General features: G+C 38.8%; 1 protein-coding gene and 1 pseudogene across 1 annotated transcript in view; both read left to right on the top strand.

The window, feature by feature from the left end:
* The window catches only part of PIK3C2A (phosphatidylinositol-4-phosphate 3-kinase, catalytic subunit type 2 alpha), a 202,827-nt gene that overhangs the window by 123,937 nt on the left and 55,764 nt on the right, over nt 1-23,126 (top strand). Inside the window, exons 7-12 of the mRNA XM_006865791.1 lie at nt 219-298; nt 434-497; nt 14,643-14,786; nt 19,491-19,536; nt 19,622-19,832; nt 22,294-22,416. Of these exons, the coding sequence (XP_006865853.1) occupies nt 219-298; nt 434-497; nt 14,643-14,786; nt 19,491-19,536; nt 19,622-19,832; nt 22,294-22,416 (668 nt within the window). The remainder of the gene's footprint in view (nt 1-218; nt 299-433; nt 498-14,642; nt 14,787-19,490; nt 19,537-19,621; nt 19,833-22,293; nt 22,417-23,126) is intronic.
* On the top strand, nt 13,219-13,933 carry LOC102827903 (annotated as a pseudogene).

The raw sequence follows: 23,126 nt of genomic DNA, 5'->3' as shown, positions 1-23,126 counted from the left end.
ATCCACTCTGAGAAGAAAGATGTGAGTATCTGATTCTGTAAAGATTTGCAGCCTTGGAATCCTATGGGACAGTTCTACTCTCTCTGTCCAATATGGTTGCTATGAGTCAGTTTGGCACTAGGTTTAGGTTTTGGGGTTTACACTTATATTTAATTTGGCAATCGGAAGACCAAAGAGTGCATTTGATTTTTATTGTAAACATTTGTGTATATGTTTAGGCAGAAGATGATGAAACACCTGTGGATTTAAACAAACACCTGAATCAAATAGAAAAGCCTTATAAAGAAGTCATGACAAGGTATAACATGTAAAGCATAATTGTAGGTTTTTAAACTGTTTTTTTGGACATGAATACATTTATTTTGAAGACTAAAACAGTTTTTGTATATAATACCTTCATGCCTTCAGCTTTAATAACTGTTCTGTTTTTTAGACATCCTGTTGAAGAACTCTTAGATTCTTATCACAACCAAGTAGAACTGGCTCTTCGTGTTGAAGTAAGTCTTAATTCACATTTTGACATATGACTTAAAGATTCTAGTCTCTGATCACTCTTAAATACTAGTGTTTGTTTTGTGAAGTGCAGGAATTATTTCATGTCTTTGTATTACTTTATTGTAAACTTACACCAAATAGTTTTTTCTTGATGAGTCTGGATAAGGAAAGGTCGGAGAAGATGCTAAAGTGTTATATGATTCAATTGTTAGTGATTGTTAACAAAGCTAATTTTGACTGGCCAATTTTGGTATCTTGCAGGGTTGTTGTTGTTAGGTGCCATTGAGTTGGTACTGACTAATAGCGACCCTATGCACAACAGAACGAAACACTGCTTAGTCCTGGGCCAACCTCACAACTATTGCTACGCTTGAGCCCCTTGATGCTGCCACTTTGACATTCCATCTCGCTGGGGGTCTTCCTCTTTTTCTCTGACCCTCCACCTTACCAAACATGATATCCTTCTCTAGCCACTGGTCCCTCCTTGACAACATGTTCGAAGTATGAGAGACAAAGTTTGGCAATCCTGGCCTCCAAGAAGCACTCTGGCTGCACTTCTTCCAACACAGATCTGTTGGTTCTTTTGGCAGCCCATGGCACTTTCAGTATTCTTCTCCAACACCACAACTCAAAAGCATCAGTTTGTCTATGGTCTTCCTTATTCACTGTCCAGCTTTCACATGGATATGGGTCAGGCGCACCTCAGTCTTCAAGCTGACATCTTTGCTCTTCAACACTTGAAAAAGGTCTTGTGCAGCAGATTTGCCTAATGCAGTACATCATCTGATTTCTTGACTGCTGCTTCCATAGTGTTGGTAGTTCATCCAAGAAGAATGAAGTCCTTGACATCTTCAGTCTTTTCTCCATGGATAAGAATGTTGTTTATTGGTCCAGTGATGAGGAGTTTAGTTTTCTTTACATTGAGATATAATCCACATCGAAGGCTGTGCTCTTTGATCTTCATCAGTAAATATTTTGAGTACTCTTCACTTTCAGCAAGCAAGGTTGTATCATCTGCATATCACAGGTTGTTGAGTCTTCCTCCAATCCTGATGCCACATTTTTCTTTATACAAGCTAGCTTCTCAGATTATTTGCTTAGCATATAAGTTGAATAGTATGGTGAAAGAGTACAAGTGGTGGATCTTGCAGGATATGAAATGTTTTATGTTATAGAGATCTTGTAAGCCCTCCTTCAGCCTGTGCCTGACTTGATATGCTATAAAAAGGAAGTTAGGAATTGCCTGGAAAGAAGGCTTTATTTTAAGTAACCTAATCAGGATCTCTGGTAGCGTAGTGGTTACAAATCGGGCTCCGAACCGCAAGGTCAGCAGTTCAAAACTACCAGTGCTCCGCGGGAGAAAGATGAGGCTTTCTGCTCCTGTAAAGATTTACAGTCTCGGAAACCCTGTTCAGTGTTGCTATGGGTCGGAATCTACTTGATGGCACTTAGCAACAACAATGTATAGAGTATGGGGGCTTAGGTGGAAACCTAAGCCACACCCAGAACTACAGAAAGAACAAGAGATTTACATTTAAAGGAAAAGCCTGAAGGGAAGAAAAAAATAAAGTGTTTTTTTGTTTTGTTTTGTTTTTATTTCTAGCAAGTGGTTTGCAGGAAAAGTCTGTGTCCAGCAGATAAATCCCCATTCTAGAACTGACAGTTAAAGGAGCCTGGTATGCTCACTGGTGACTACTGGATTGAGGAAGTTCAATGTGCCAGGGACCTCAGGGTCCAAAAGACACATTCCACTCCTGGCTCTTCCGTGTTGGCAGTGACAGTCCCACCTCTGCTACTGATTTAGCTCATTTTATACCAAGCAAGATGGCAAAATTGACCAATCACAGTTAGCTATGTTAAAAATCACAAACTGAATCATATAATCCATCAGCATCTTCTCCGGCCTTTTCTTAACTCAGACCCATCAGGAAAAAAGTTGTTTGTTGGGGTTACAAAGACTGTGGTTAATAGATTTCATTAAATAATTCACTACATTACACTTTGAATCAAATTTTTTAGAAGGACCATTTAAACTATGGACTCCTGGTGATGCAGGATAAGCATTGGATTGCAAACCACAAGGTCAGCGTTTCAAAATACACCAACTGTTCCTCCTATATAGGGTTGCTATGAGTGAGAACCAACTCAACAGCATTTAATTAACAACAGTTTAATCAATACTCATAATGCTGTTAATGTTTGATGTCTTATTTTCTGGCGCAACTTCTTGTGCTGGAGTCAGCATGTTTACTCATCTTCAGCTTTTTTATTAAGAGGAACTTTCAGTTCAATTAAAAAGCATTTGTTAAATGCTTACTATATGCTAGATACTGGAGTTGATGAAAGTGAGAGATACAGCTAACACCTACCAAGAGTTTACAAACTGATGATGGGTATTTAGACAAAATACCAATATATCATGGTATTTGTAATATAAACGTATATACATTAGGGGTTTGGGGAAGATGAAAGAGGGACATTTAACTTGAGAGTTCATGGAAGGCTTCTTAATAGAGATAATTACCTGAGCCAAGTCTTAAATGTTGTTGTTGTTATATGCCGTGGAGTCGGTTCTGACTCATAACAACCCTGTACAGGGTTTCCGAGGCTGTAAATCTTTACAGGAACAGAAAGCCTCATCTTGCTCCCACAGAACAGCTGGTAGTTTCGAACTGCTGTCCTTGCGGTTCAGAGCCCGATTCATAACCACTACCCTACCAGAGCTCCTTAAATAGTATGAGTTAATCAGAAAAAGAAGATTGGAAGGATCATATGAACAAACCGCATAGGTATAATATGTTTGTGGATGGATGAGTAGTGCAACAGAGTGCAAAGTATGAAGTGAAGATTGGGAGATGACATTAGAAATGTTGTTAAGTGCTGTCAAGTTAGTTCCAACACATAGCCACCCTATGTAGGATTTCCAAGAAGCAGCTATTGAGCTTGAACCACCAGCCTTGCAGTTAAAACCAACTGTGCAGTCCAGCGCATTAACCCGCAGCACTATACCAAGACATTAGAGATAGCCAGACATCAATTACCACTTTGTAATCCATACTAAGGAATTTAATTATCCTCTAGGTCATGGGGATATACCCAGCCCACTTACTGTTTTTGTAAATGAAGCTTTATTGGAACATAGCTCTGTTCATTCTGTACATATTCTATGGCTGCACTTGCTCCCTAGTGCTAAAGTTTAGCAGTTGAGACAGAGACCATGAGGCCTGCAAAACCTAAATAAAATATTTACTGTTTGGTCCTTGAAAAAAAAAAGTTTGCTAACCTCTGCTTCTGGTGGTTGGTAGCTAGACATTTAAGATTTCTCTTTTAGCCAGGGGTGGTGGTGGTGGTGGTTATGTGCCGTGGAGTTGGTCCCTGACCTTGTACAGGGTTTCTGAGGCTGTAAATCTTCACGGGAGCAGAAAGCCTCGTCTCTCTATCACAGAACAGCTGGTAGATTCGAACTGCTGACCCTGAGATTAGCAGCCCGATTCATAATGACTATGCTACCAGAGCTCCTTTTCGCTAAGGGTAAGGGAAGAAGAATTGTTTTGTCCTGTTCTCTGAAGTCACTTTAGCCATATGGTAGAAGATGAACCTGCAGAGTAGGCTTCAGGATTACCACTGTGAAAGATTTTTTATAGTAGTCCAAGTAAAAGATATTGAACATCATGTAGAAGGTAAAAAGAAAGGAACGCAGTAACAAAACATTTAAGAGGTAAAAGTGGTAAGATTTTGGCAGATGATTAGATGTGAATATAGGGTGACTTCAAATTTCTAGCTACTGGTACATTTTTACCAGCATTTCAACATATTTATTTAGTAAGTAGGATCTCTGGTAGTGTAGTGAATTATGACTGGGCTGCTAACCTCAAGGTCAGCAGTTCGAATCTACACAGGAGAATGATGAGGCTTTCTGTTTCTGTAAAGATTTACAACTTCAGAAACTGTATACACGGTCTCTTTGAGTCAGAATTGACTCGTGATGGCACGCAACCACCACCATTCGTTAAGTGTTTACTGAGTATCTCTTCATTGTGAGGCACTGTGTAGATAGATGCTAAGGGTATAAACAGTGATAAAAAAGAAACTATAATCTTTAACCATAGAGTTTACATTCTAGTGGGGGGGAAACAGACAATAAAATAAACTAATAACTATATTATGTCAGGTAGGCACTATAGAGAAAAAAAAAGGAAAGGTTATGTGCAACATCAAGTTAGAGGAGGCCTCATTGAAAAGATAAATATGAGCAAAGAACCACATAGGAGAAGTAGAGGCCATCTGGTTATCTAGGGGAGGAGTGTCCCACAATAGTAAGTGCTAAGGCCTAAGGGAGGCAGTATACGCAAAGTCTACAAGGTCTTTGTATCTGGAATGGAGTGCAGAGGGGTGAGGTGGGGCAAGAGTGGAAAAGAATTAATTAATTATTAGTTATGTGAGAAGTGATGATGGCTTTGGACCAGGGTGATTCTAGTAGTAATGGTAAGAAGAAGCAGTTGGATTCTGTGATATATTTTGAAGTTAATACTACTAGGGATTAATGATAAATTTAGCATGATATATAGAGAAGTTAAAGGTAACAAGTTTGGTGGACAATCAGAAATCAATTTTAGACATGATATTTGAGATGACAGTTATCCCAAGAAAGACAAGTAGACGTTTGTACGAGCATGTACATTTCACTGGGAGGCCTAGGCAGGAAATAATGAATTTGTGCATTATTGTTGTGGTTCTGACTCAATGATCCTGTTTAGGGCTTCCAAGAGTGGCTCATGGGTTTGAAGCACCAGCCTTGTGGTTAGCAGTCCAGTGCTTATCCTACAGTGCCACACTTGGAATTTGTGCATTGTTGTTGTTGTTAGGTGCTGTCAAGTTGGTTCTGATTCTTAGTGATCCTATGCACAACAGAATAAAACATTCCCCAGTCCTGTGCCAATCCATCTTGCTGGGAATCTTCCTCTCTTCTATTGATCTTTTCTATATTACCAAGCAAAATATCCTTCTGCAAGGACTGGTCCCTCCTGATATGTCCAAAGTATAAGAGAAGACATCTCGCCATCCTTTTTTCTAAGAAGTATTCTGGCTGTACTTCTTCCAACAAAGATTTGTTTGTTCTTCTGGAAGCCCATGGTACTTTTAAGGAGCTCTGGTAGCATAGTGGTTATGAATTGAAACTACCCACTGTTCCGCGGGAAAAAGATGAGGCTTTCTGCTCCCGTAAAGATTTGCAGCCTTGGAAACCCTGTACAGGGTTCAATATTCTTCTCCAACATATTTAAATGTATCAATTTTTCTACGGTTCCCATTTCATAGTCCAACTTTTCATATGTATGTGAGGCTATTGAAAATACCATAGTCAGGTTCATCTTATTCCTCAAACTGGTATCTTTGCTCAGGTGATAAATGCTATAGGGAAAAATAAAGAAGAAAGGTCATGTGCAATATCAAGTATATAAGAATGACCAAAAAGAAAAACTACAATCTCTGACCTTGGTGGTTATATTGGTATGCTGTGGTGTCGGTTCCAACTCATACCAACCCTGCATAGAGTTTCCCAGGCTGTAAATCTTTATGGGAACAGAAAGTCTCATTTTTCTCCCATTGAACGGCTAGTAGTTTTGAATTGCTAATCTCGAGGTTAGCCGCCAGACTCATGATCACTACATTTTTTTCAGAAACCCTATACAGGATCACTATGAGTTGGAACCGACTCGACAGCACTTAACAACAGAAACAATAAATACCCTGTATATTGTGGCAGATGACTCTTAATTTTATCTCCAACCCTGACCTCCCTCAACTCAAAGTTCAAATATTTAACTGTTGCTTGCCATCTTTGCATCACTGTCTAACATCTCTAACTTTTGAAACATAAAATACTGAAGTTTTTGTCTTATCCCTCATATCTATTAGTATTTCCTATTTTAATAAATGACAGCGTTGTCCTTTCATTTGCCCAGGGTAAGTTGACTTCTCAAAAGAAAACTCTCTCACATTCCATATTCAATCTAGGTATGTGGGTTAATTCACTGGACTGTAAGGTTAGTTTGAACCACATGGGTGGCAGTTCAAGCTCACCAGAAGCTCCTTGGAAACCCTATACAGGGTCGCTATGGGTTGGAACCGACTTGATGACACTTAACAACAACAACAACCTTGCAGTTGGGAGTGGGAGTTCAGTGGCTCCATCGGATAAGCACTGGACTGTGTATCACAAGGTCAGCATTTTGAGCCCATCAGTCATTACGTGGGAAGAAGATAAGGTTGTCTGTCCCCAAAAATATCTTAAAAGCCTCAGAAATCCTATATAGGGTTGCTATGAGTCAGAACCGACTTGACAGCACTTAACAACAGCAACCTTGAAAATACCTTCAGAAGCAAACAACTTATTATTATCAAAGCACAGCCCTAGTTAATTGCAATATTTCCTTACTGTTCTTCCAACTTCCTACAATCTGTCTTCTACATGGCAACCAAAATTATCTTTTTAAAAATAGACTAGATGCAGTGTGCTATCTGGATTGTATCCAGAAGAGAAAAAGAGCTTTAATAGAAAAGCTGGTAAAATATGAATGTCTGGAGTTTGTTGTTGTTAAGTGCCATCAAGTCAGTTCTGTCTCATAGCTACCATGCATTAGGGTTTCTAAGGAGCAGCTGATAAATTTGAACTACCAACCTTTTGGTTCAAATCGACTTTGTGGCTAGCTAGCGCTTTTATCTCACAGCACATTACTGTTAATTAATGTCTTAATGTTAACAAATGTAACATTGTTGCATAAAATGTTACTTATTTAACCAAGTAGCCTTAATGTAATATAGGAACTTGATATTATTTTTGCTGCTTTTCTATAAAAGTAAAAGTTTGTTTTTTTAAAAAAAAAGAAAAGAGCAGAAAGCAAAAATAAATATATAAAATCAAGGATTTTTTAAAAAAGATTAATGGGATTGATAAACTTTTTTTAAAATATCATATCACACCACTCTTCTGCTCAAAATCCTGTTTACAATCTCACTAAGGTAATGCACTGTGGATTAATGCACTGAACTGCAAAGTCAGTTTGAACCACAAGGTGGGAGGTTCAATTTCACCAGTTGCTCCTCGGACACCCTATACAGGGTCATTATGGGTCAGAACCAACTTGTCAGCACTTAACAAGGAGCTCTGGTAGCATAGTGGTTCCGAATCGGGCTGCGAACCTCAAGGTTAGCAGTTTGAAACTACCAGCTGCTCCGTGGAAGAAAGAGGAGGCTTTCTGCTCCCGTAAAGATTTACAGCCTCGGAAACCCTGTACAGGGTCGCTATGGGTCGGAACCGACTCGACGACACTTAACAACAACAACAAGTAAAATTCAAAGCTCTAATTATGGGTTCAAGACTCTCTTGACCCACTCCCTCACTAATCTGGCCTCCTCTACCACATTCTTCCTTTTTTGTTCCAGTCAGCCTTGGCCAGGTATGCTTCTTCTGTTGGTGACCTTTGTGCTTGTTTTTTTACCATTAAATCTCTTTCCCCAGAGTTTTGCATGGCTCTTTCACTTTATTAAGATCTATGCTCAAATGTCATCAAAAAGCTCCTCACAGACCAACTTATCTATCTAAAATAGCAAATCCCTATCCTACTCTGCCTACTTCATTTTTTATTGTATGTATACAATTCAGTGACTTTTAGTAAATTTAGAGAGTTGTGCAGCTATCACCACGATCTATTTTAAGAACATTTCCACCAGTCCCAAAAGTTCCCCTGTCCTCATTTGCAGTCAATCCCTATTTCCAGCCCCAACCCCCACCCAGTCAACCACTGATTTACTTTCTGGCTCTATAGATTTGCCTTTTCTGAACATTTCCTAAGTGAAATTATGAACTTTGAAGTCTTTGTAGTCTTTGGCCTGTAGCTTCTTTCACTCACCATACTATTTTCAAGGAACATCTGTGTTGTAATACGTATCCCTAACTTTAACTTTTTATTGTGAGTTGAATGAAAGTCTACAGAGCAAATAATCAGTTTTACATTCAACAAATGCTACAGTTTGTTTCACTATATGGTTGCAATCTTCTCCATGTACCAACAGTTAAAAGCATTTATCTCTATTCACTTTAGCACTGCAGTCTTCCCTGTGTCTCCTGCTACTTTCATCTTTGCTCTGCCAACCTTTCTTGTGTATTGCGTTACCCTGTCACTCATGTTAACAAGTGTCTACCCTCTAACCTGTGAATAATTTTGCCTCCCTCCCTCACCCTATAATCATCATAGATTATTTATTTTATCATAAAACCTTTTTTTTCCTTTTAACTTTTTACAACATTGGTCTCATACAATGTTTGTCCTTTTGTATTTCACAGATTCATCATTATTCTTCATCCTTTTGTAGTATTACATTGTGTGTATGTGCCAAAATTTGTTTAACTATTCTTCTTCTGATAGATATTTAAGCTGTCTCCATCTTGTGGCACTGTGGGCTAATGTGTCAGACTGCAAAGTCATTTGAACTGCAAGGTCGGTGGTTCAAGCTCATCAGCTGCTCCTTGGAAACCCTCTACAGGGTTGCTATGGGTCAGAATCGACTCGATGGCATTTAACAACAACAACAAATCTTTTTACTGTATGTTTTAGAAAGCATATTGAAGGATCCTGTTTGTTTATCCATTCTGTTCGTTATATCTCTTGACGGGTACATTTAATCCATTTTCATTCAGTATAATAATTAATAGGTATGAATTGATTTTTGTCATTTTTCTGTGTGTGTGTTTTTTGTGGTGCTGCTCTATTCTTTGTCCCACATAATTTTCTATGCTGAGTTTTTATTGTTTGTGGGTTTTCTTGTCATTTTCATTTATGTTGTGTTAATGTTTACAAAATCTTTCTGATTTTCCTCTCTTTTTATTTTGATGTACAAGTATTTTATTTTTCATTGAGGTTATCTTGCTTTAATCCGTCTGTTTTATCTTGAAATCTACTTGACTTCCTGGCCATTTGGAAGTTCTGTATTTACACTTTTTTTTGTTTTGTCTTTGGTTGTTGTTGTTAAGTGCCGTCGAGTCGGTTCCAACCCATAGCGACCCTGTACAGGGTTTCCGAGGCTGTAAATCTTTATGGGAGCAGAAAGCTTCATCTTTCTCCCAAGGAGCAGCTGGTAGTTTTGAACTGCTGACCTTGCAGTTTGCAGCCCGATTCATAACCACTGTGCTACCAGAGCTCCTTCTTGACTTCATTATACACTGATACCTCTAGTTCCCTATTTCAGTCTTATAAAGTTTGTTTTACTTTAAACATTTCTATACCTGGATTGAGTTCTGGGTGGTGTTGTCATGAATGTTGTCTGCTGTTGTTGGTTCTCACTCTATAAAGAACACAATTTAGCATTTTTTGTAAAATTGGTCTAATCATTATACATTCCTTTAATTTCTCTTTATCTACTTGGCAGTATTTTTCTTTCAGAGTTTTGTAATGTCATTCCATTGCCTTCTTGCCTGCATGGTTTCTGCTGAGAAATCAGAGCTTAGTTTTATTGGTTCTTTGTAGGTAACTTTTCATTTTTCCCAAGCTGTTCTTTCCTTGCCTTTGATTAATGGAAAGTTTGTATGTCTTGGTAATTTTATTTGGGGATCTGTCCTGTTTGGGTTTCATTCAGCTTCTTTTATGCTTATCTTCTCATCTTTCCTGATGTTAGGGAAGTTTCTTCTAACAAGTCTTCCAACAGTTTTCTCTGTGCTTGTCTTTCCTTTTCCTGAATTCCAATCACCATATGTTATTCCTCCTTGTGGTGTCCCAAATAAGTCTTAGGCTTTCTTTGGATATTTTCTCTGATTGTTCTTTTAGCATACTCGTATTGAGAGATTTTTCTTCAGTGCACTAATTCAGGCTTCCATTGTTTCTTATCTGCTGCTTTGCCCTTTCAATGTATTGTTCATTTCTCAGATCTTAGTATTAATCTTGTGGATTTCTAATTGCAGGTTTTGTATTGTTTCAAAGTTTGCATTTATTTTGTCTGTTTTTGTAGTGTTTTCTTGAATTCTTGTAAAGTTTTTATTTTATTCTCCTTCTTTTCCTCAATCTTTCTATCAATCCTTTGAAGGTATCTAATTATCATTATTTTGAATTATTTTTCAGTTCTATTACCTTTTCTTCCCCAGAAACATCTTCTGTATATTGGTCATTTGTTTGATTCATTCTCTCTTGTTCCTTGTCTTTGTTCATTGTCTCCTTGGCATTGTGAGGTTGCTGTGTATGTTTTATTAACAAACAAACAAACATGCAGTTATTGGACTCAGAGGGGAAAAATCTCTGGGGGCCTACTGTAATTCAAGGAGCTCACAAAGTGGTTGTGGAAGGGATGAGACAGCAGAGTTCCTGGCCCTAGATGGAGTTCCTATTGGCCTTAGTGTTATCTCTGTTCAGGGCACTCAATCCAATGGAGCTGGCTTCAGTGTCTGTTTAGGACCTCAGGGAAACTGGGGCAGGCTGACTGGTTAAATGCTGGTCTGGTGGCTTTGTAGCTTTTGTCGATCTGGAGCGGAGCCCAACTGAATGCAGGCACTAAAATGGCACACCAAAGGCTCAGCCGACCCCCACCTGATGCTGTCATTGCTCCCACCCATTCGGCTCCAATCTCCTGGAGAGCAGGGTCTGCAATGGGAGTGGATGAGGGTGGGAGCTGGCCATATTTCTGGTTACCGGAGTGGCATGGAAAAACAAGAAATTGCACTTTTTCTGTTGCCTGTACAAATCTGCTCTGCCAGGCCGCCCTCTGCTGCCATTGCTGCTCACAGAATGGTGGATCTGCATCTGGCCAGCCGTTCACCAGTCAGTCTCTCTTTCTTGTCACCCCTGCTTGGCCTCTACTCCCAGCAAGCCCTCTACCAACCTCTCTAACCTTTCTTTTGAAGTTCAGTGGCCCAAAATTTTCATTTTTGTCTCTTGTATCTTTGTTTAGAGGGTCCATGTACTGCATTTGCCTAATCCACCATCTTGTCAGAAGTCTCCCATACCACATTTCCTTATCTGCATACCAGTTGATGGCTATTTGAACTGTTTGAAGGTTTTTTTTTTTTATAAATATTGCTGTAAACATTCATGTCTAAGTATGTGGTCGTATTTTTAATTTTTCCTGGGTAGACTTTTGGAAGAGGCTCAGGAAATTGCAGAAGTTTTATTCCTACTGGCCTTTAGTTTACTACAGATGTTAATTTTACAAAAATGAAGGTAGTGTTGGGAGTTTTGAGGCAAGAGATAATGGTTTGGTTTAATATTCCAAAGGGAATGTGAAAGAGAGCTGACCGAAGGCAAGTAAAAGGAATGTTAAGTGGCATGCATGTTCCTGCTGAAATTGAGGACTACTGCCTCTCTGTGGTTGTGGTAGAGGAGAGCAGTAGCAGAATGAGGGTAGAAGCAAAAAAGAAGGATATGATCAAAGTATGATGTTGTAATTAAAGTTCTGATAGGGTACAGATGAAGATTGTTTTTGCTTATAGATATTTAGGACTCCTGGTGTGGCACTGTAGGATAAGTACTGGACTGCAAATCACAAGATCAGCAGTTCAAACCCACCAAGTACTCCTTGGAAACCCTATTATACAGGGTCCTTATGAATTGGAACTGACTTGATGGCACTAAATACTTATGTCACTGAGGCTTATTACATGACAGGATAGACAGATAAATATCCAGTGAAAATAGGGTAGTCAGTTGGGGGAAAGACTACATATTAGCAAGTATATGTGTCAGGGTCCAGTCAGGAGACAGAAACTTAACTATACTAGTTATTTGAAGAGAGAACTTGCATGATTAGTTTAGTTAAATTGTTGCTAAATGCCATCAGTCAATTCTGATGCACGGCGACCCTGTGCATAGTTTCCAAAGGAGCAACTGGTAGATTTGAACAGCATACCTTGAGGTTAGTAGTCCAGTGCTTATCCTGCAGTGCCATACTATGACTCCAGTTAAATAGTTGTGAAGTGCCATCGAGTTGATTCTGACCCATAGCAACCCTGTATAGGGTTTCCGAGGAGCAGTCGGTGAGCTTGAACCGCTAACCTTGCAGTTCAAATGGCTTTGCAGTCTGGCGCATTAACCCACAGCGCCACACCCAGCGTGGTAAATTGGGTGTTTGAAGGAAATGAGATGGTTTTGTTTAAGCACTAAAGTGGAGGGAACATTCAGTTTATGCTAGCCAAGTCTCAAGGGTGGAAACTTTTGAATTTTTAAAGAGATGTTACAATACTGAGTTTCAAGCCATTTTAACAGTACTTGGCCTGTTAAGTTTGGCATAAATGTTTAATTAGTTATATAAGACTGTTTCTTCATTATGCTAAGTGAAATGTCAGGCATAAAAGAATAGATCTTTATGCTTCTATTTATATTTGCCTAGAATAGGCAAATGCATACTCAGTAGTTTATTGGTGTTTATTAGAGGCTAGGGAAAGGGAGGAATAGAGAGTTACTGCTTATGGGGTACTGAGTTTCTGTTACTATGACAAAATATTCAGAAATAGTGGTAATGGTTATAAATCAAAGTGAATATAATTAATGTCATTGAATTGTTCGCTTAAAATGATTAAAATGGCAAATTTTATGTCATACATAATTTACAAAAAAATGTTTTTAATGAAATATAAGTACTTTAAAAGAATAGGGGTGGGTGGCAGGAATCGGACTCTTGAGTGGCGTCTAGGCCTCTGTGGAGGCAAATCCAGCGATCATCTGAGCCATCAGAACCACCACCATGACTGTTGGCAAGAGCAGCAAGATGCTGCTGCATATCAACGACAGGATGAGGTGCATCCTGCAAGATGGCTGAATCTTTAAGGCTTTTCACAAGCACATGAACTTGATCCTCTGTGACTGTGATGAATTCAGGAAAATTAAGCCAAAGAATTCAAAACCAGTAGAAGGGAAGAGAAGTGAGTGAGTCCTTGGTCTGATGCTGCTGCCAGGAGAGAACCTGGTCTCAATGACTGTTGAGGGACCTCCTCCCAAAGAGACTGGCATTGCCTGAGTACCACTTACTGGAGCAGCTGGAGACCCAGGGATCCATAGGGCCACGGGCAGAGGCATTCCAGCTGGTGTTCCAATGCCCCAGGCTCCTGCAGGACTTGCTGGACCAGTCGGAGGAGTTGGTGGGCGTTGCCAACATGTGATGACCCCACAAGGAAGAGGCACTGTTGCAGCTGCTGTGGCTGCTGCCACAGCCAGCATAGCAGGGGCCCAGACCCAGTACCCACCTGGCCACACCTGGCCACGCAGGCCCTCACCACCTATGGGCACCCCCTCCAGGCATGATGGGTCCACCTCCTGGTATGAGGCCTCCCATGGGTCCCCCAATGAGAATCCTTCCTGGACGAGGGACTCTAATGTGCATGCCCCTTCCAAGGATGCCGCCATCTCCCCCAGATATGTGAGGGCCCCCTCCCCCAGGAATGTGCCCACCAAGGCCCTAGACTCATCTTGGCCCTCCTCAGCTTCTTGCTTGTTTTCTGTAAGGCAGTACATGGTTCTTGTGTTTCCTTGTAGCCTGCGAAACTAGTTTGTAATAAACTTTTGAGAGAATATTATAAATGTAAAAAAAAAAGGGGAGGGGGAAGATCTTACTACATGATTTTAAAATGTACTTATTCATGTATATTTTCCAGTCTTGGTAAAATCAAATATAATTGAATGATATGAGGGATTTTTCTCAAGGAAATTTTTGACCAGATAAAACTTATAAAAGTGATGGCTGTATAGATACCAATGATGCTTAAAAGTTGACTCACTTTTACTTGTAAGTCAGGTGTTAATAAATGTGTGACCAGCCTCTGACGAATTAGGTTTTTTTACCAAATTTTTGCAGGAGAGGGAAAGGGGCTGATGTTTTTAATGTGAAATTATTTTTAAATGAGAGTAAAAAAGATAATTCCCAATTTTTTATGGCTTAGTAATTTGTTAGTAACTTGATTGCTTTTACTTCTAAAACTTCATGACATGAACGTTATGTCAGGCAGTGTAAAAATTAGCCAGACCTTGCTTTTTTTACTCTTCAAAGTAAACTCTATAATAATAATAAAGTTATCTTGGTGTTTTCTTTTAATGTCTAGTTTCTGACAATCTGTGAAGTTGGTCCTGCAAATTCCATGTGCTAATTTTATATTTTACTTTTTATTTTTAAAGAACCAGCACCGAGCAGTAGATCAAGTAATTAAAGCTGTAAGAAAAATCTGTAGTGCTTTAGATGGAGTGGAAACTCTTGCCATTACAGAATCTGTAAAGAAGCTACGGAGAACAGTTAATCTTCCAAAGAGTAAAAGTTCTGATGTGAGTAGTTATTAGTAACTAGTATTTTATTACATATAGATCTATATTTGAGTGTCTGCCCTCAAACTGAGAGATGTTTGCATACTGCTGGATACAATTTTTCCATTTTAACTTAGGTTTTCACCTTTAAGTTGAATTGTTCAGTTTGGTATGGTGGTGGTGTGCTGTGGAGTCAGTTCAGACTCATAGCAACCCTGTACAGGGTTTCTGAGGCTGTAAATCTTTACAGGAGCAGAAAGCCTCATCTTTCTCCCACGGAACAGCTGATAGTTTTGAACTGCTGACCATGAGGTTAGCAGCCCAATTTGTAACCACAACACTACCAGAGATGATAGGTGAGAAAGAAAGAAAGGAAACAATAAAAGAACCAACCATCCCTCCCACATCACTCTGTACTCATACTGCATTCAATAATCCATTGCAGTATTGCAGTACCCACATAGTACTCAAGAGACACTACTCACAGTTGTGGGTTTATTAGGGAAGTTGTTGTCAAGTGCCGTCAATTCAGTTCCCACTCATAACAACTCCTGTGTAGGGTTTTCAAGGAGCATCTGGTGGGTTTGAAACATTGACCTTGTGGTTAACAGTCTAGTGCTTATCCTACAGCACCACACCAGGACTTCAAGGAAATTAGCAAATTATGATTAAGGGCACAGTTCTTACAGTCAGGACATCCTCTCTCTGCCATGCCCACAGGCAGACCTCTCTCTGTCCCTTGGCCTGATCTTTGCCCTGCTCCCAAAATGCTGTGAAGCTCTTTTAAAGCTGCCAATAAATTCTCACAGGACACACAACTTCACCATAAGCATCACCCTGAAGGCACTTGACTCTAGCTCTGGGGATCAGCAAACCTAGCTCCCTCAGTTAAGTGCATGGAGACATCCCAATCTGCAGGCAATCTTCTTGGCCAGTCACTCAGCTTTACTTGCTCTGTGAGCTGGGAAGCCCACTGCTCTGTCTCATGCTCTGGTTCTCGGTTCTAGTGCTGCTGATTCTCTGCCTTTCCTCCATTGTCACAGCTTTCTGTCCATGAGGTTTCTAGGTCCAAATGATGTGCTCCACTCCTGGCTCCTCTTTGATGGTAGTGAGATTCTCCCCCTCCTAATTCTGAGATGGCTCACTTAAAACCTATGTTAAAGTTCCAAGTTTTTACAATCACTATGAACTCTGTTGACAATCACAATTGAAACATATCACCCTATCAGCATCTTCTCCCACCTTTTCTTGTCCAGACCCACCAGGAAAAAGTTGTTTGGTGGGAGTTACAAAGATTGAATAGAAGAGTCATATAATGTAACACACTGCACTGCAGGCCACCTTCTGGCTTCTGTAGCCATTGGCCCTTTCATACTTTAATGATGAACTTTGTTCATAGCAATAATTTTAACTATACGCATACCCATGAAAGCTTTGTAAACTAGCCACTTCATGCCTTTATCTCGTTCCATTTTGGATATCCAATTTCGGAATTACCCATCCCTATCGACCTTGTGGAGTCCTGCTGTGGTGCTGTGGGTTAATGCGCTGGACTGCAGAGTTGGTTTGCATTGTAAGGTTGGCGGTTCAAACTCACCAGCTGCTCCTAGGAAACCCTATTATACAGGGTCGCTATGAGTTGGAACTGACTTATGGCATTTAACAACAACAAACTCTGTTGTAGACAAGCACGTTCCTTGACGTGAAGATTCTTCTGTTCCTATTGAAACTTGGCATTCATAACACAAAATCCATTCCAGAGCATGCCATCAAAGTGCAGCAATTTGCATCAGTTTACAGGATTCTTGGTGTGACGCTGTAGGTAAGATAAGTACTGAACTGTGAACCACAAAGTTGGTGGTTCCAACCCACCAGCTGTACCTTGGAAACCCTATACAGGGTCTCTATGAGTCAGAATCGACTCAAAGGCACTTAACAACAACAACAACACAGTATCCAACCAACATCTTTTGTCTTCATTAAGGTGGGTTTTTGGTCAGATCACTCCTGGCCATCCATTTGAGTTAGCTCAAATGCTATCAGCTGCAAGCTTGGGAGGCCACATACTCCTGCCTGTCCTAAAAGCCAGCTAGCTGGCCCCTTCACTGTCTCTCAGCTGGTAGCCTATATTGTCTAGGCCACTGCCTATAGGCTTGAAGTCCACACAACTCCCTAAGCTTCAGACCAACCAGCCCTTCCTCTTCTCTCTATCAAGTTGTCTCTTCATTGCTGCATATTCCCCACTTCCAATTGTTGAAGAGGAGCCAGGTGGTCACCAGTGACCTTGCTGGTTCCTTTTAACTTTCAGTTCTAGAAGGGGCAAAGATTTTTCTTTTAACTTTCATTTCTCTAATGGGCACAGATTTTCCTGCCTCAATGCATTTAGCAGCATACTGCTTGCTCAAAAATTTTAAATGCCAATCATTTTTCTTTCTGTACATCTTTCCTTCAAAAGTAAGTCTCCTCAGCCATCTGAGCAGTGCTCAGGTTTTCACCTAAGCCCCCATACTGTACAAAGGCATGAAAACAAAAAGCCTGTTTCTTCTGGGCCATTTCTAGTTCCCCTTACAAGTTTTCTGTATTCAAGATACCTTATAACCATTTCTATTTACATATGACCTTGGACCTCTGACTGGCAGGGTAGATCAAGCCTTGGCTCCCTATTAGTCATTTTGTTTAACCAGCCAGACTTTTGCCCCAGACTTTTGCAGTTTTTCTCCCCTGACCTGCAGCATAACATATTTTACATTTCTTTCAACTATTATTAGTAGCAATAACCAAAGTAACCTTAGAATCAAAATTTTTACTTCCCATTTTCCTTTGGCTTTTATCTTACAAAACCCCATGCTTCAATGAGTGTGGGGCCATGGCTACAAACCCTACTTCTGACCCCAATTCTGGAAAAAAAAGATCATCCCTACCACAACACTCTTTATTCATGCTAGGTTCAATTATGCATTTCAGCAGCCACACAGAATTCTGAGACAATACTCACAGCTTTGGGGCTTATTAGAGAAGTAAGTAGGCTCTGTTCAGGGCACAGTGAGGAATTCCTAAGAAGAGATGGGCTTCCTGTAAGATTTTTTGATTGTTGACATTGAATGGATGCCAAATTGGGAACACTTAGTATGTAGAGTAGGAACTCTGAGTTGGTTGGAGGTTTAAAAGATCTGGATGGAGGGCAATAGCTTCCACTTCTCCATTTGGATGGAAATGTGCATGATTGCCAGTCAGGGGAGTTCTGCTTTGAATCATAATACCCCCTTGTTGAAGAAAACCAGAAACTTCCATAGTAGTGACTACTGGCCTCAGGCAACCAGTAGGAACCATCTCTTGATATGATACTATTGCTTTTAATAAATTAGTGTCTTCTAGTATTTCTTTGGAGCCCTGTTGTGGCACTGTGGGATAATGCTCCAGACTGCAAAGCCTTTTGAACTGTTAGGTAGGCAGTTCAAGTTCACCAGCCACTGCTTGAAAACACTATACAGGGTCACTATGGTTTGGAAACGACTCGGTGGCACTTAACAACAACAAGAAGTATTTCTTTAGGGGTTTAATTAACTTTTTTCATAGAAATGTTTATATCTTTGATTGAAAGAATGAAAGAGAAGATGGATCTCACAAGCCATGATAAATTTAAAGGGAAGGAAAGATTATGTTGCTGTTCATTCAGTAGATTATCTAGCGATGTCTATATATTCATTCTCAGAGCTATCCACATGGAATATAAAGATCTGGGACTATTTTTTCCTTTTACTCAACTATGTACTTATTTTTAAGGAGCTCTGGTAGCGTAGTGGTTACGAATCGGGCTGCGAACCTTAAGGTCAGCGGTTCGAAACTACCAGTCGCTCCACGGGAGAAAGATGAGGCTTTCTACTCCCGTAAGGATTTACGCCCTCGGAAACCCTGTAGAGGGTCGCTATGGGTCGGACCCGACTCGATGGCACTTAACAACAACAACAACAACATGTACTTATTTTTAGAAATATGAAATAACATATAAAATCACAGAGGTGATTACCCACCCACTGTCATCAAATTGATTACAACTCATAGCGACCCTGTGTAAGGTTCCCGAGTCAGTAAATATTTTCAGAAGCAGAAAGCCTCAACTTTCTCCTGTAGCATGGCTGGTGGGGTTTGAACTACCAACCTTATGGTTAGTAGTTCAGTACTCATCCTACAGCACCAACAGGGCTCCTTGATATAGTCTGAATCTTCTATTAATTTTACTCATTTGCTGGATTAAAAGTGCAAATGAAAGGGAAACTCAATTTACATGATTAGTAAGGGCTTTCTGTGTCACCAAGTGGTAGCAAATAGAGTTCTAGCTTCTTTTCTTTAAGAGTATTCTTATCACACTGACACTAGAGCAGCTAGTAGAAAATAAAATAATGCACTATCGTTTATCATCCCTGGGTTTCAAATTAATGTTAATTACTTAGTTGGCTTAATGAAATCGTTTTTTGTTATATTTTCTTTTTCAGTTACTTTATGATTTTATTGAAATCATCTATTTGATTTTTAAGAAATAGTTTTCTTTGATTTGAAGTTTCACTTTATTTTTGCATTTCTTATTGTTTGCACACATTTTTGGAAGGTTTCCCCTGGGAATGTTGTTTTGTTTCCTTTCTTGCATTGAATTTAAATTATTAAAGTTAAAGCTGAGCATTTTATATCATGGGTAGTTTTCTGACTAATTTGTGTATGTATGTACAGGTGAATTCGTTGTCTGGAGGAGACACTAGCAAGAGTTCATCTAGGGGTATGTCTTTAAGTTCTTTTATTTTAATAGTAACTATTGCTTTTTCAGATAATTGTATAAATTTTTTTGTTTGTTTTAAACCTAGGCTCACTGCATCCTGAAAGTCCTATTCAAGTAAGCATGGACCAATTATCTGAAGCAGTTTATGATCTTCTCAGACTGCATGCAAATTCAGATACAAGTCCTGCTGATCATGCCCAAAGTAGCAGGAGTATCAAGGAAGCATGGACCACAACAGAACAACTTCAGTTTTCTATTTTTGCTGCACATGGAATTTCAAGTAACTGGGTATCCAAGTAAGTGCCTGTTTAAAAGAAAATATGCTCAACTTTGCCTTAAAGCCATTCCAATCTTGGAAAAATATCAGCAACCATTGTTGTCTTGGTATTTAAATGGATAATACAAAAATCATTATATAATTTCATAGTTTTCATAGAAATTACAGAGATGTTTGAAGCTGTTTCACAAAAAATGTCACCACATATAAGAGTAGGAAAATACATGTTGAAATTTACAAAAACAACTATCGACCAATAAATTTATTAATTTAAGACTGTAATCCTTTGTATCTTTTAGTACCAGAGTAATTTAAAACACTTCTGCAGAACAAAATTTCAAGATTTTTTTTTTTTTTTTTAACCTTCTTTGGTGGTAGTGGAGTCAGTTCTGACTCATAGTGACCCTGAATAGGGTTTCTGAGGCTGTAAATCTTTACAGAAGCAGAAAGCCTCATCTTTCTCCCATGGAGTGGTTGGTAGTTTTGAACTGTTGACCTTGAGGTTAGCAGCCCAACTTGTAACCACTACGCTACCAGAGCTCCTTAACCTTCTTTACTGGTTTACACTTATTTGGCTTTGAGGCATTAAATTCTACAGATGCATTAGTTCTTCTATTAAAACTTTAATATAGGTTTTCTTTTTTAGTCTTTTAGTCAATGCCATAATAACATTATAGTAAATGTTCACCAATTGGGCTTTAAATGTAAGAGTAATATAATGTGAAAGTGATATATTAATTCATTTAGTAAATATTTACTGAGCACCAGCTATCAACTATGTTTTTAGTACTTGGGATAGAGGAATAAACAAGGCAGAAAGGGAAAAAAAACAACCACATCCTCATGGAACTTCCATTTAAATGGGTGTTACACTCCACGTTCTCTCCTGATACACACACACACACACACACACACACACACACAGATGCATTTAGACACTAAGAAGGAAGACAAATACCCAGTAGAAGACAATGTAAAAAACGACAGTGATAATTTTGGATAACTGGTGGAAAGAAAGTTAATAAGATGCCGAAGTAAATTGGGAGAAATGGATTGAGATTGAAAAAAGGAAAACAAATAGTTTGGGTTTTTATGAACCAATGAAATTAGACTTGAAATATATTTAGAATGATGATAGTTTGCATATTTGAACAAAAGGGTTAAATATGTAACCTAGCAGTAAGAATACAAGTTGGTTATTTTATAGTCTATATCTCTGTAACGGAGTCCTGGTGTGGCTCTGTGGGTTAATGTGTCAGACTGCAAAGCCATTTGAACTACAAGGTTGGTGGTTCAAGTTCACCAGTCGCTCCTTGGAAACCCTATACAGGGTTGCTATGGGTCGGAACCAACTCACAGCACTTCACAACAACAACAACAAATCTATGTAAAAAACATATGTCATTTTAACAGTCTTCACATGTAGTTTGATGACATTAGTTATGTTAGTTGTTTTTTAAGCATTACCCTTATATGAAATTCAGTGTCCCTAAGCATTGAGTCCTTTTTTCCCGCTCCCTCCTGCCTGCTCCTAGGAACTGCTAATCAGCTTTGGTCTCTGCACTTGTCTCTTACAGATATTTTATGTAAGTGGGATCCTACATTGTTTGTCCCTTTGTGATGGACGTATCTCATTTAGAATAATATTTTCAGGGTTTATACATGTTGTAGCAGATATTATTGTTGTTAAGTACCATGGAGTCGGTTCCGACACATAGTGACCCTGCACAGGGTTTCATTTTTCCTCATAGCTGAGTGTAATATTCCATTGTATATATGTACTACATTTTGGGTATCCATTCATATCTGCTGATGGGTATTTGGGTTGTTTTTACCTTTGGGCTATTATGAATAGTGCTTCAATGATAAATATAGTTTCAATGAACCCAAGATTCCTGCCTTAGAAGACTGATTGTACCTAACCAGCTCTGTACTTGGGATAATTAGGGATTACTGATGGCAGAACACAACAGCATCTATCCCCATGGATGAAAGCTTTCCAATTGACTGGAAGGGCTGACTCAATCAAGTCAGGTCCATTCATTAATAATATGATTAGATGAGTCCATTTGAATGACTTAGCAAAGGAAAATAGCTAGTAAAAGTAATATTTGCACTCTCTTCCTAGAATGTATTTAGAAGTGAAAGAATACAGTATTCAGTATTATTCATCTCAAAACTAAAGAAGTAATTATAACTGAGCACAAGATTGAACAATTGAGATAAATTCTCAACTATTATCATTATGGCACACCTTAGCCTGGCATCTAGAGATATGTGTTAATTTCTGCTACATCTCTTCTCTATTTTTAGAGTTTACAGTGGTTAAACTTTACATCAGTTTCCAAAACTTCAAATAAATGGTAATCACATTATCTCAAATAGTAGTTACTTTGGGGGAAGAACTAATAACTATATGTATTTGTATTCATTGACTAATTTTTGTTATCAAAATAAAATCAAACTATTTCTTCCTGCAGTTATGAAAAGTACTACTTGATATGTTCCCTGTCTCATAATGGAAAGGATCTTTTTAAACCTATTCAATCAAAGAAGGTTGGCACTTATAAGAATTTCTTCTATCTTATTAAATGGGATGAACTGTAAGTGAAATTTCTGGCTTTTTATTCTTTTAGTATACCCTGTGCTTTTATTTTTTATGTATGCATTCTAGCTTTTGTTTTTATTATAATTTCCATTAAGCTTCATTCAATTCTTACTGATACTCAGTTCTTACTGACTTTTTAAGGTGTCATTGAGATATAATTCTGTAAGATAGACTGACATTTTCATTAAAAAGTTGGAAAGATTTTTAAAAATCTACATACAGTTAAATTGCAGAAATCTGCCATTAATTCTTCTTTGACTTTAACTTAAATATGAATGTTTACATACAGGTCTCCTATAAAGCAATGTTCTATAGCATTGCTTACCGTAAGATTTATTCTATAACACTGTATGAATATATTTGAAGCATGGCTGTTGATTAACATAAAGTGCTACTCTTAAACCCACTCATAGCAACCCTGCATAGGGTTTCTGAGGAGTGATTGGTGGGCTTGAACCTTCAACCTTGCAGTTATCAATCCGGTGCTTGTCCTACAGCATGTAAAAGATAGTATTTTTTAACTGTTAATATTTTTAAATGTTATGATTGGTTGAAAGCAAAGCTGATGGTCTTGTCTGTTTACCTTCACTCAATTCACAGTAAAAAGTTGGCAAAAAAAATTTTTTTTTTAATGCTTTTAACCTAAGGGAATTCTTTCAGCATTTAGGCAGATAAGTTGCAGAGTTTCTAACCTTTTGTTCCACA

Source organism: Chrysochloris asiatica, unplaced genomic scaffold, assembly GCF_000296735.1.
Source record: "Chrysochloris asiatica unplaced genomic scaffold, ChrAsi1.0 scaffold00083, whole genome shotgun sequence".
Lineage (NCBI taxonomy): Eukaryota > Metazoa > Chordata > Mammalia > Afrosoricida > Chrysochloridae > Chrysochloris > Chrysochloris asiatica.
This window is presented reverse-complemented; position numbering and strand designations above follow the sequence as displayed.